Source organism: Lichenostomus cassidix, chromosome 2, assembly GCF_008360975.1.
Source record: "Lichenostomus cassidix isolate B80296 chromosome 2, HeHo_3.0, whole genome shotgun sequence".
Lineage (NCBI taxonomy): Eukaryota > Metazoa > Chordata > Aves > Passeriformes > Meliphagidae > Lichenostomus > Lichenostomus cassidix.
Genome location: NC_139482.1, coordinates 147,155,384 through 147,169,046, shown reverse-complemented (window position 1 = coordinate 147,169,046; position 13,663 = coordinate 147,155,384). Strand labels below are relative to the sequence as shown.

Below are 13,663 nucleotides of genomic sequence, written 5' to 3'. Positions count from 1 at the left end.
TTGGTTTTCTGGCATGTTTTCCTAGCAGGGACTGAACCTAATCACAGTGAGAATAACTAAGCCTTCCTTTAGCTGCTCTTTTGAATGGGGAAAATCCTGCTTTCTCAACAGCAGAAAGAAGAGTCTGCTCAAAATACCATGGGCCTATTAGTATTTTTTTAAAGTTTGAAAAACACCCTTTTTATCTTCCTCATGGGAAAAATCTGCAGTAGAAACAGCACAAAATTGAAACAGATATGTTAACAAACTCATGGCAAGTTATCTGGGCTCTTGTGTGTCTCTTATTTGCATAGAGGGGAGTGCTGTAGAAGGAAAAATGTGATTGCTCACTGTAAACACATCTGAACCACTTATGTGTCACCCTAAGTGTCATTCCATGTCTCTTGCTGGGTGTGCTGTGTTTTATCAGACCAGCCCTGACAGCATGTGATGCCACAAGGATTTATGAGCTTTGCCCTGTGAACTGCACTGGAGAGTGACATCACAGCTTCAGAGGACGTGGGTGCTATGTCACTGATGATCTCAGTCCCTCTGCTCTGTGCTGGCCTTTGGTGATATTCCTTTAACAGGGTTTTTATTGAGATACAGCTTCTCCAGCCCTGGCAGTGTCAGACAGAACTGAGAGCAGGATCCTGTTAACACTGCAAAGACTCAGATCTGCTGGCTTGAAAAGAACTAACTCTTCGAATAAAGTGGAATCAGAAGTTTTTCATGCCCCCTTTTATCATCACAGCATAGAAGAAACCCATTAATTGTTGGTCTTTTGTTAAGATGTGAGCCCCTGTGCTTCTTCCTGGTGTATTTTCCCCGATCCCTCAGAGTGCTGTTTGGATCATCCTGCCAGCTCTGCAGGTGGTGAGTCCTTCATCTTCCCCCTCATGCAGAGGACTCAGATCATTGCCAAGAAACTGTGAGAAACAAAAATTTAGTTACAGAAAACTATTAAAATTGCCCAACAAGTCAATTTATAGAGATGAATAAGAAAAAAATGCTTATTTCAATCACATCAATGGAGTAGAAAGAACCTTTTTGATGTAAAGAAATAACAGCACCAGGAAAAGTTTGCTATGCAGTGAGGACTTAATGTTACAGTGATGGTCAGTCAGACCTTCATACACAAAAAAGGATAATTTTTTGCAGTTCAGGGGACTGATAACCCTCATACCACAGTTCTGCAGCTAGAAGGGCTGTGCAGATCTCTAGCAAAGATTCTGAAAGTTTCTGAAAAGCAACAGTGATCTCAGACAAGTACAATAAAAGTGATCACATAAGGAGCTGCTTCTAAAGAGACAAAATCTGAATCTAGGGATATGTTGTAAAATGCCTCTTGGTCTTCTTTGCTGCAGGACTGTGCCCCCAAGAGCTCTGTTTATAGCTAATATTGACTAAGAGATGAAGCTGTGACTATCTCCAAGAAGTATAAAGTAATAATGATGGAGAGAAATGGGGAGTGTTGGATTTAGGGCCACAAGAGAACATTGTGATAAAAGGCAGCCTAGAACAAGAAAAATACAGGCTGTGTATCAAAAAAGAACTTCCAAATAGCTGGATCTACTGGACAGAACAACAATTTCCTAAGGGAGAGAGCAGAAACCCTGTTATTTCAATCATTTAAACAAAACTGGACAAAGCCCTGGAGAATATATTGTAAGGAACAATCATATGCCATCCCCTGGGAATGGATAACATGACCTGATAAAGTCTTTTCCTAGTCGTTGCTATGATTCTCTTCGGATTGAGAACTTGTTCTGGGCATGATTTGTCTTGGGACTAGATATGATGTGAGCCCCAGGTCAGTCTTTTGATTGATTCAGGGAACCAAGTAGAGAGAAGGAAGGAGAGGAAAACAGTGCAGGGACAGTCAGAAATAGAGCTCATGGGAAAATATTGACTCAGAAGTCAACTGTCAACTGCTGCCCAGCTGGAAATCCAGCTCAGAGCTGCTGTTGGTTTCTGGAGGAGTCAGGAATGGCACACCAGACACAAATCTGGTGTAGCAGAATCACTGCTATTTAAATGGTTGTCTCCTCACAGAGCTGGAGAAAAACCTCATCTCTTTCCAGCTTCTTTTCTGGAGCAGAAGAATTTTTAGGGATGAGCTGAGATACTGTTCTACCTGTACAATATGGACTGTTGAGTGATGGCATTGTTGATTTCTTGGGAGGTGGCAAACCAGGTGGAATTTACCTCAGATGATCTGTGATCTTATTCAAAAGAGTTGCCAGTGACTGCAACTAACAGTTGTAACTGTCTAAACAGTAAAAGTGGAGGCTAAGTTCAACAAGAGGAGGTTTGAGATAATCAGGTCTTCTGTGTCAGATAGATGAGCAGGAAAATAGTGATTTCATGTGGCCATTTGAAGTTTTTCACTTCCCCTCATTTACTCTTTTAGTAAAACCCTTTACAGTGTAAATTTTACACAGAAAAAAAATTCACATTCAAACACAGAAGTCTCAAATATTTTGTTTGTTTTTTTTTTTAAGAAAGGTTTTTAAAATTTTCTCTTTTACTAGAAACAAGTTGTTCCTTGAGCAGCAGCAGTAGTCAAGCCTGTGAACAGTTTCCTGTGAACTCAGAAACATCCCCAGTTCTCAAACACTGATTTGCATCTTCATCCTTGCAGGCAGATATTCCATCACAGGCTGTTTTATAAGGTGATGGAGATATTCCTGCAGTTCTCTCCCATGCCTCTACATCTCACCCCACCTTGCAGGACCTCCAGCTCCTTTTTCTTTCCAGTGACTGGCCAGAGAAGGAGCTGATCCCAACTGCAGCTGAGCCTGCACAATGTGTGTGTTGATTTTTAGGCCCTTTTATGTGTATTCACAGATTGGCCAGATGGCAGGCCCAGCAGAACAGATCACTATCAAGTTCACATTACAGTTTCTTCTAAGTGGTGGAAATTGGTGAGCAGCTTCAAAGTTATTGTGGAGGAAAACAGATGGGCAGGGATACGGATATAGATGGCTCATCCTTACCAAGAAATGAGAAAAAGCCCTGAACTAATTAGAAAAAAGAAGGTTTTTTATGCTTTGGTTCTAACTTGTAAACCTATTTCTTACAGCCATAAGCCAGTGGGTATTTGAAAGGGCCAAATGGGACCTCATCTATATTTTTGCATTATGCAGAAGCAATAGGTCTCAAAACAGAGCAGCTGTGTCCTGCTGGGGTTTAAGTCCAGGAGGAATACAATATCTGTTCCAGGGGAAGCAAAGAAGCCCCCAGGTCTCCCCACCTGGGGGAATGTGGAAACTTTGTGGGCACAAGCCTCTGACAGGAATGTGACTGAATAAGCAGCACCTCCAGCCACTCCACCCCAAGGAACTGAATAGATTTGTGTCCTCACCTCCCCAGGGAGGCATCCAACAGGGAAGAGGAAAGGCCACAGGCTAGCAGTGGAATCCAGGAAGGGAAGGAGGAGGAAGGTCCAGTCTAAGCAGTCTGAGAACCTCTGAAAAACAATTTTCCAACATGGCCCATGAACATGACCTTACTGAGAGCCTTACAGGGACTGGGACATGTTTGAACCTCTAAAAATCCTAAGAAAATCTCCTCCAGAGGGTCAACTTCTTGCAGGGAACTTCTGCCTCTATTGCATGTGATCCCCAGCTGAATCCAGCCAAACCTGAAGCCCTAAGTCTCACCCTGAATCAGAAATGAGCACGGCTGTGTTTAACTAAATTGCTACCTTTGGATCCCTGTAATTTAAGGTAGTGTGAGAAACAAACTGCCTTCCCAAGCACACCCACAAGAGGACTACTGCGAATGCTGTCACAGCTGATGGCCTCAGCTCTTGGTCCATCAAGGCTGTAAGAATTCAGGGCTGTGTTCTTAACCAGTTGCCCAAGCACTCTTGGTATTTTTCCTGTGGTTAAATCTTCCAGTGGGACATGGTTTAGCCACATCTGATAATGGTCAGGGTTTGGAATTGATGCCAACAGGCATTTTGGGTGATGCAGAACATTCACCATGCCAGGATTTACTGCAATTTGGTGTGGCTGGAAGAGAAGCTATGGGAAAAAGTTGCTTTTAGTAATGCTCCAGAGTGGAAGGTTCAGGTTCCATAAGGAAGGAGATAATGTAGGATGGCTGCAGACTAGACTAGTAGAGGGAGTGAGGAAATGAGACAGAGGAATGAGTGGCAGCAGTAGTTATCAATCATATCAGTGGTTTTGAATGAGTCCTGAAATTCCTGAGGCCAAACACTGTCCTGACTCATGATGTGCATGAGTGGCCTTCCTCCTGCAAGTCTGGCTTTGGCTGTCTTCATCTGCTGCTCAGCAGATCACAGAGAAGCCACTTCTCCTCATTTCCTTGCTGCACATCTCCTGTGCCTCTGTGTATGCCTGCCTCTCCCATCAGAGCTGCTTTTGATGCTGTTTTCCCTGAGTATCTTGGAACTTTGATTTCAAGATGAAGAAGAAAAGAATTCTGTGCTTGTGGTGGGGAGAAGAAATCAATGGAAACCTGCTACATCCCTGCTACCCAGAACAGGAGATCTTCTGCAGGTCTTGATACAAAGCAAAGCAGTGAGTGCAATTTCCAAGGTGGCATGACCTTACTTCTGCAGCCAGGACATGAAGCAGTAGTGACAGAGTAGGGATGAGCCAGGATGAGAGGCCATGACAAGCTGGTTGAGAGATTTAGGATGTGAGGTTGCATCTGGGTATGCCAGATTCTCTTTCTTCCTTTATGATACCTCTGTCTTCACAACAGGAGATAATATTATCAGGTATTGCTATGTATTTCTGTAGGGAGACATGTGCCATGCTTTATCATGACATTAGAGACTGACCTTTGAGAATGGAAGGGGAGGATGTCCTGAGGAGGGAAGGGGATGTGCAAAACTAAGAGAGATTTTTCAGCTGAAGTGCTGCAGGAAGACCAACTGATGAGCAAATAAAAGAAAAAAGAGGTCCTGGAGATTTTTGAGGAGAAAGGCAGCAGGATTCAGGGAGAGGCCAGACGTGGGAGAGAGAAGAGGGAACAGTCAGCAGTGCCCACATGCCAGGAGGTTGGTGTAGTTACACAGCAGCTTTCATCCAGGTGACAGCAGCTCTTGATTTCCTTACAGGAGAAAGTCTTTGTCCTGGTAAATGAGTGACTACCAGTTAGTTAGTTAAAGAATCTCCCTGATCCCTCCTGAAAACCTCCTTCATCTGCTCCACAAAGGCCACGTTGTTTCTCCTCCCTGCTGAAAGCTGAAAGCCCAAGCAGCAGATCCAGCGGAGAGACAGCCTGATCCTTGTGGCGGTTTCTGTGACGTAGATGAACCTCTGAAGTGAAGTGTGTGACATCAGGAAGATGTTTTAGTCTGAATTACGCTTGCCCATCTGAAGAACAGGTGCCATTATGCTCTCTTCATTATCTCCTGGCCTGGGCTGCTGCCAGCATGAGTAAGAAGGGTTTGAGTCACAGGACGGGGAGGTTAATTCCTTTCCGGAGACTGTTGTCAGAGACAGCCTGGCCCAAATGCCCATCACAGGGATGAATGATGTGTAGATGAATGAGGGGAGAAACCTCCTCCTAAGAGAAATAAAACATCCCTCATGAATAATGTAGAGAATTGCTTTGAGATTCCAGACATCTAAGACTTGTTGTCCACTGAATGTGAACGTGAATGAGGCTTAGCTGCTCTGCAGATACACTCTGGCCTGAGCACGACCTGAACTAACTCACCACTGCCACAGTTGGTTTTTATTTTTTAACACTGGCCATGTGCTTGGCCTGCTATCAATGCACATCTAGAGACAAACCTCTCTCAGTGTCTGACAGGGCCCAACAGAGAAAAACACAGAATACCCATGCAGGCTCTGTCTGTGCTACTGAGTAAAGCAGGACCTGTGTGTTGTAGAACACAGAGGCCACAGGAATGACACACCGAGTGGCAGCAATAGATAAACACACTTACTGCCCCAGAAGGGTTTTTATTTGCAGTGCTAACCTCCATGTGTGGACCAGGCATGGACTTTGCCTAGGACAGTGCTGGCTATTCTGGGGAAGCCATAATGGGAGCTGTGCTGTTTAAGAGTGGGCAACCATGGGCTGGTGGTGAAATTCATCCTTAGAATCACAGAATCATTAAGGGCGGAAAAAGATGCTTAAGATCATCAAGTCCAACAGTTAACCCAGCACCAGCATGGTGCTCACCATTAAACTGTGTCCTCAAGTGCCAAATTCCCATGTTTTTTGAACACTCCACTGCTTCCCTGGGCAATCTCTTCCAATACTTCACATCTGTTTCCATGAAAAAATATTCCTAATATATAACCTAAAGCTCCCCTGGAAGAACTTGAACCCAGTTTAGTTTGCTAGAGTAGATATTTCCTTGCAGAGTTGGAGATGGTTACTGTGTAGATGCAGCACACTGAAAGTATTCAGGAATTTTTCCCATAACATTTTCTTTTTGTTATGGATTTACTTATTCTGGGCCGTCTATATCATTGTAATAGCATGAATTTGTTTAAGACCCTTTTTGCCCCAGAAGCAAAGTGTTATTCCAGGGAATTTTTGTTGGAAAAGAAGGCAGAGGTTATGGACCTGTCTGTACCCTGCAGCTGAGTGTGGTGCAAAATTCACTGATGTAGATCTAAGCAAGCTGCTCTGCCCACATGATACTGCAGAGTGCCAGAGATACTTGCTTAGGGCCTGAATACAACATGGCATTTTTGTTGATAAAATGTCTGTAAAATCATGAGTGGCACAAAGAAGGGGAATTTGGAACAATTGTTCCTGGTGTCTTCCAAAGAGGAGGAGATACCATTGCCATCAGATGATAATAGTGAAAGGGGAGTAAAGGAATAATGGTAATTTTTTAAAAGAACACATGGTTATCTATGAACCTTCTTGCCTCAGGATGTTGCAGGTGCAGAAAGTTCAAATGTATTGAAGTTAGAATGACCAAGCTCATGGAAGAGAAATCCTTTGTGTGTTACTAATGCCAGCAAAACCTGGCTTAGGAAATCCCTGAGCACCAAATAATGAATCTGGGTACGTGAATTCTTGGGGGAAAACTCACATGTAGTTATAGCATTCCTATGCTTTTCCTCAGCCATCTGCCTGTGGTCACTGTTGGATTCAGGGTAGCTGTGCTGCCTATTCTTCTGCACATTTTGGTTGTAGGCTGCTACCCCAGCACAATGTGTCTTTACAACCCAGAGAAACATACTGATGTTGTCCCCACAGCTAGACCTCACAGAGACTGTAATGAGTAGTTTCTCTCTGTGTCTCACCTGAAAGTCCCCATAGAAATATAAGCTTTGACAAAGGTTTTAAGTGGGTTTTCCTCAGACCTTCGTAGCTACACTCTGGCAAACAAGAAAATAGCATTCATTTTTTCTCCTAGAATTACATGTAGGTTCACATGATCTTTGATAGTTTTCCATCAGAGAATGGAGAAGGCCTGGAAAAAGAAAAGGCAGGAAGACCCCAGCAGGGTACTCAGTTGGTGCCAGCCCTCACAGTGTGATTCTTTTCTTCCCTTGTCTACGCCTTCCTGCAGTTCTGATTGGTATCCCAGCTGTTCCATGACAGGAAGCTCACAGCTTTTGTGGTGTATTGGTGCTCCACAGTCCAGAACTGCAATAACACTGAAACATGACATTTCTTGGTGCCAAGCTATTCTTCTTGGTGCCAACCCAGATGAGCTCTGTCTTGAAAGCCTAAGCAGAAACCCTAAAGAAAGGTTATGAAAATGAGGGAGAGCAATAATGACATTGCTTCCAATCAGGGTGAGAGTAATTTAGACTTTCCTTGATCATTCAAATGATATCTCATTAAACATCAGCCAAAACTGCCTGCAATATTGTGGGTCCTCAGCAAACCACTTACTGTACTAGAGTAGGATAGGCAGTGTTTACTTAGGTGTGGTCCATGTAAAGGTCCATCTATACCTTCCTCACTGTTATCTCAGCTCTGTGGCTTGTTGAGGGATGTATTTCCTGTACCCAGTAGTCAGGTCTTCTGTTTGATATTTCTTCTTCAGTACAGAAGAGAGAGACACCCTGATGTCATCCTTACCCTTTCTATTTCTCTTTAAGCCTTGTGTTTCTTATGGACGACACAAAGTCATCTCCTTATACTCTGATGAAAGGCAGTGATATTCCTCTAGAGGAAACCAGGAAGAATTTTGGTTGATGGAATCTGCTACCAAGGCAGTTGTTTCTGCTTCTGGCTTTACTTAATGCAAGTAAAACCCAACTGCTTGGAAAGTGGCTCAGTAACCTGCATCCTTTTCCAGCATTAATGATCCTTTGTGCCCTTCCTCCTCTGGCAATTATTGACCTTCCCCTTTTTTCCAAAGGCAGTCTCTGTGTTAAGACAGTGGTTTGTTTCAGATTTGAAAAACACTGAATTTCAGAGAGCAAGCACTGCTGCAGTTTGCTTTCCATGCATTACTCTGTATTTTGCTGGAGAGATTCTCTAGTGCGTCAGTAATGGAGAGTTAAGTCTGTATGGGTGTATTTTGACACCACACATTTCAGAGTGTCAAAGGCAATGGCTAAGGGGTCTATTCCCTAAAGTCATGTTGTGTAGGATAAATATGTGACTCTGATCCCCTACGTGCTAATCTATTTGTAAAGTCTTATTCCAGCTTAGTGAATAAAGTCCTTTCTTTACCTCAGATTCATGGTGAAAATACAACAAGAGACATTTGTCTGATATTGTGGAATGTGAACATGACTTGGGGTGGAATGGAAGTCAGAATTTCTGGATATTCTATCTACCTGTGTGAACTGGGGGAAAATTAAAGCCTGCTGGTGTCTGTGCTACCCTGTCTGTAAAAGAGGGATATGGATATATTCCTATCTTATGGGATACATAATTACAAAGTCTGTGACAAAACTTGGAAATTCAACTGAGATAGTGTGTAAGCATATAATATTAATGTTTTATGATCTCTCTGAACTGTTTCTGGGGATATCTTTATTGAGAAGGATACAGTGAGATCAAAAGAAACCTCTTTTCACCCCAAACATTTTTTTTTTAGAACCCAAAGTAAAAGTTGTTTCCACCAACTGCCATCTCTGCAACCATCTGGAAAAATCACATTTTCTGAAGCTTTCCTTCTCTTTATCATCTGTAACTAAAGCTATAAAATGGGAAGACGTCCCTGGTTTAATTAACACCCCTGTAGTTCAAAAGCTGATCTTAGTAATGAGAGGCAATTACAGCCTTTATTGAGGGACGGTCAGGTGGAACTAACCCAGCATCAATCTGGTGAAGACACTTCCTTTTCCAGGTAATTTGGAAACTGCTTTTTATGATGAACAGGCTACCTGGCTCAATACAACAGGTGAATCTATTTCCATAATAACCTGGAAAGGAACTTTTTATTTTGAGTTTCGTTCTTCTTTTGTAAACTAGTTTTTTCACCCCATCCATCAACTACCAACTGCCCTAGGAATAAACCTGTTGTTTTTTGCTGGTTTTCTTGTTTTATTTTCCTTGTCCCCTCTTGCTTTACATTTTGAAGGTTGCCTGCTGTTCATATTTTAGTTCTAGTAAAAGTGCAGACTCTGAGATGCATTCCCATCCTGAGGAGAAGGCAGAGTTCTGGTTTCTGCACTCAATTGTGGTGTGGCAGAGCTACAGAAGGTCCACAGAAGGACATGGAAATTAACAAGAAAATGTGACTTCTGCTAGAGTTAAAAAGGCTATGGCTTCAGTTTAGACAGAAAAAAACCTGAGAGCAGAGATAAAGCTGAGTTTAGCTGAAAACATGAGGGTGTTAGATAAGGAAGATTTAGAACTTCAATATTGTAACCAAGACGTTCTAGCTGAAACCAGGAGATATCCTTGAAATTAAAATGTACTTTTTTTACATAGCAAATAGTGAGCTTCTGGAATTCGTTGCCACAGGAGACTGAGGAGGTGTGCAGTGTCAACAGTTTCAAAAAGGATTTGACAAATTAAGAGCAGCAGGTCCATGACCTGAGTCTAAAGGTGATGGGCAGGGCTCCTCAGTGGTCTTGCCTCAGTGGTATCTCAGGTCAGGTTTGTCCTCCAGCTTCAGATCTGTAAGAGTCTAGGTCTGCTGAATGCCCTGTGCTTTATCTGCCAGCCATCTGTGGGTATCCTGATATCTCAGGGGTCTGGTATAAAGCCAGATGACTCTTTCTGATCAACTGATTTAAACCCTCAATTCTACAGTGCAGGCATCTACACTGGGGACAGTCACTGAAGGTGACTGTGGTGATTAGGATATCCTCATTTGGCTGCTTGCAGGTAAGCTATCTGCCAGTGCTGTAGGTGTCTAAATTCTTCTGCAGCCAACAGATGTCTAGTCAGTCTAATGGGGACCTAATGAATATGATCAATGAACAGTCAAAACTGTTGTTTCATCTTGCCAGACTTGGGATGGTTAGTTAAATAACTCACTACTGCCCATTTTCATAGAGTTTTTGTTGACTATCATGTGAGTTTGGACACATAGAACACATGCAGATACATAAATGTAAGTATATTCTTTTTGAACTGAGTTCTGTCCCAAGACTTTTATTATAATGATTGCAGAGAAATAGGTGTCTCTTGAGAGTAACTCATTGACTTGTTTTAGACACCTGTGTACATGACAGGAACTGCCCTTGTGAAGTGCATATTTCTGCTCACTGACTTTAAAGGGACTCTAGATAGTGGCACCTGCATTGTGAAAGCATACTATGGCCAGGTGGGTCCCAGCCATCCCATTTTGGAGACTTTGGTACAGTATCTTAAAATCTCAGCTCTAAGTAATGTAGATTTTTAAAGCACTGTAATGTGAAAAAGTGAGATTATAATTTCAAAACAGCCCTCCACGTATGGTATGATTTAGAATAAAGGCTTAGCCATGATTTTATCATCTGAAAACTGCTGTGAAATGTGGTACATTTCCTCTGTCCTGGATTAGTTTAACATCCTGATGAAATTGCCTTTGCCATACTAACTGTCAAAGTTGTAAAACTCTGGCACAAGCTGGTAAATTGTTTATTCTTCAGTAAGTAAAGATAAAAGAGGCTTCAAACACCTAAATTCCGCTGCTGGTGTTCCAGTGATGAGTGACTTTCATACGTTGTCCAGGAAGGCTTATTTGGTATGGAAGAGTTTGAAAAGGAATTTCTTTGGCTGGTGGATCTGGATGTTAACTCCATGCTGTCAGCAGACATAGAATTTGGAGGCCATCACTATACTCTGGTTTTGGACAGGGCAACACCAACTACTCCCCAAAAACACTCTGGGAAAGTCCATCTGTTTCCAAAGCTTCCACTATTGCATGTGACACTGGACAGACATGAAATTTCTTCAGTTCATTAAGGTGATATAATCTTGTTTTGGAGACTGAACATAATTTGAGGTAGAACGGATTGCCCATTCTTTCACCTTTCCCACTCCTGTATGAACAGCTTTGTTGTTCTGTGCTTTATTTACTTCAGACACACTGCATGGGTGAGGAGATAAGGGAAAATGGTGTGACTGCAGTGCTCCTGCAGCTTTGGATCTGAGTGATCCACGTGGATTGCGTGACAGAGGAACTGTGGCCATTACCTGCCTTGCTGACTGTGCTGTGTTTCCATTCCCCTGCCAGGTTATGGACATGCTGCCCCAGGGACAGACGCAGGGAAGGCCTTTTGCATGTTCTACGCAGTCCTGGGGATCCCACTGACACTCGTCATGTTCCAGAGCCTGGGCGAGCGCATGAACACCTTCGTCAAGTACCTCTTGAAACGCATCAAAAAATGCTGTGGCATGAGGAGCACCGAGGTCTCCATGGAGAACATGGTCACTGTGGGTTTCTTCTCCTGCATGGGGACACTCTGCATTGGAGCAGCAGCCTTTTCCCAGTACGAGGAATGGAGCTTTTTCCATGCTTACTATTACTGCTTTATAACATTGACTACGATAGGGTTTGGAGACTATGTGGCCCTGCAGACCAAAGGGGCCCTCCAAAAGAAGCCTCTCTACGTGGCTTTTAGCTTTATGTACATTCTAGTGGGGTTGACAGTCATCGGGGCATTTCTAAATCTGGTTGTTCTCAGGTTCTTGACCATGAACAGCGAGGACGAGAGGAGGGATGCCGAGGAAAGGGCGTCCCTGGCAGGGAACCGCAACAGCATGATTATCCACATCCAAGAGGACTCCCAGCATGGTCGGCCGCGGTACAAGGCCGAAGTAACAGACCTTCAGTCAGTTTGTTCCTGCATGTGTTACAGGTCCCATGAGTACACCAGCCGGGTGGTGTCCCACCAAAATTCGTTCAGCTCGAAGCTGAACCCCCAGTACTTTCACTCCATCTCTTACAAGATAGAGGAGATCTCGCCAAGCACATTAAAAAACAGCCTTTTCCCATCTCCTGTCAGCTCCATCTCACCTGGGTTGCACAGCTTTACAGATAACCACAGGCTGATGAAACGGCGAAAGTCCATTTAAAAGGGATTTGTCTTATTTTGCTTTCCTTGTTTTTTCCCATTTCTTTGTTGTTTCGGGTTTTTTGTTCCATGAGTGAGATGGAGCGAGGCCAATGAGAGCAGAGCAAGCCAGTCCTCCTCTGAGACTCAGCTCTTGAGCATGAAGCATGGATTATTACTGTTCCAGCAAAGTATGCCTTACATTACCCCCTTGGTGGATGTCAGAGGATTCAAGGTGACGTGAAGTGGGTACCAAATCCAAAGTTGCACACACAGCTGGGAGCCTTCATGTGCCACTGGCACTCCTGACCTAACAAACTTTATTCCTCACAAGCAGGTTGCAGTGTGTGTGTTCCTGTGTGTGTGCTGGGTCCGTGTGTGTGTGTGAGTGTGCAATTCCACAACCAGTGCCATGCGACAAAAATTAAAAGCATCAGGTATTATTTTTCCTTTTGCCCTTGAAGCAGTTGTGTTCCAGCCTGCTTTTTTTTTTTGGTTGCTTCCAAAAAGAGCAGGGAGGGTGGGAGGGGAGCCAATTTGTTTTGGTTTTCGGTTTTTTTTTTTGCCAAGACAAGCATGCGCCATAGGCAGTCAATATACCAGGTGTATCATGGTAAATTTTTTAATGCTAGATCTTAGATTGTATTAACATTAAAAAAAAAAGGCAGGAAAAGATGGATCATTTTAGCTTGCCAGTTCAAAATTTAAAAAAAAAATAAAGCATGCACTTTGTAAAACTGGTATGCATAATAAAAACACAAGAAAAACTAGCAATGGAATTAATAATCAAAAGCAAATAATCATATTAATTTAACTATATTTATTTTTATTATTTTCAACTGTTCCAACAACTTGCAAACCGGATTTCAAAGATAAATTGGGAGAATTGTTGGAACAAGAGAGGGTATTTTGTTATTTTTATTTTCTTTATAAATTATTATTATTATTATTAATATTATTATTATTATTATTATTATTATTATTATTATTATTATTTTGTGCAGTAATTACCTGCATGAATAGGAATTATATTTTTTGGAATGCTTGGTTAAGATGGGTATAAATAGGAGGATGTATATTTTTTCTTATATAATAGTGACAGGGCATTCCTTGTTTTAAATAAGAAAACAAAGATGATTGTCTCTAAATGCTTTTGATTTGTAAATAATGGAAAGCCTTTGTTGGTCTCAGGAAGAATTCAAGGGACAGTATCTTATGTTTGGCTCACTGGGAACTTGTGAGATTAGATGTGATATTGCTTTTTCTGCTAGGCAAAGGCA

At 42.5% G+C, this 13,663-nt stretch overlaps 1 protein-coding gene across 1 annotated transcript in view; it reads left to right on the top strand.

The window, feature by feature from the left end:
* Window positions 1-12,857, top strand: part of KCNK9 (potassium two pore domain channel subfamily K member 9) — an 82,138-nt gene extending 69,281 nt beyond the window's left edge. The window contains exon 2 of the mRNA XM_085053639.1: window positions 11,564-12,857. Within this exon, the coding sequence (XP_084909765.1) occupies window positions 11,564-12,405 (842 nt within the window). The 3' untranslated portion in view covers window positions 12,406-12,857. The remainder of the gene's footprint in view (window positions 1-11,563) is intronic.
* Window positions 12,858-13,663: the final 806 nt, after the last annotated feature.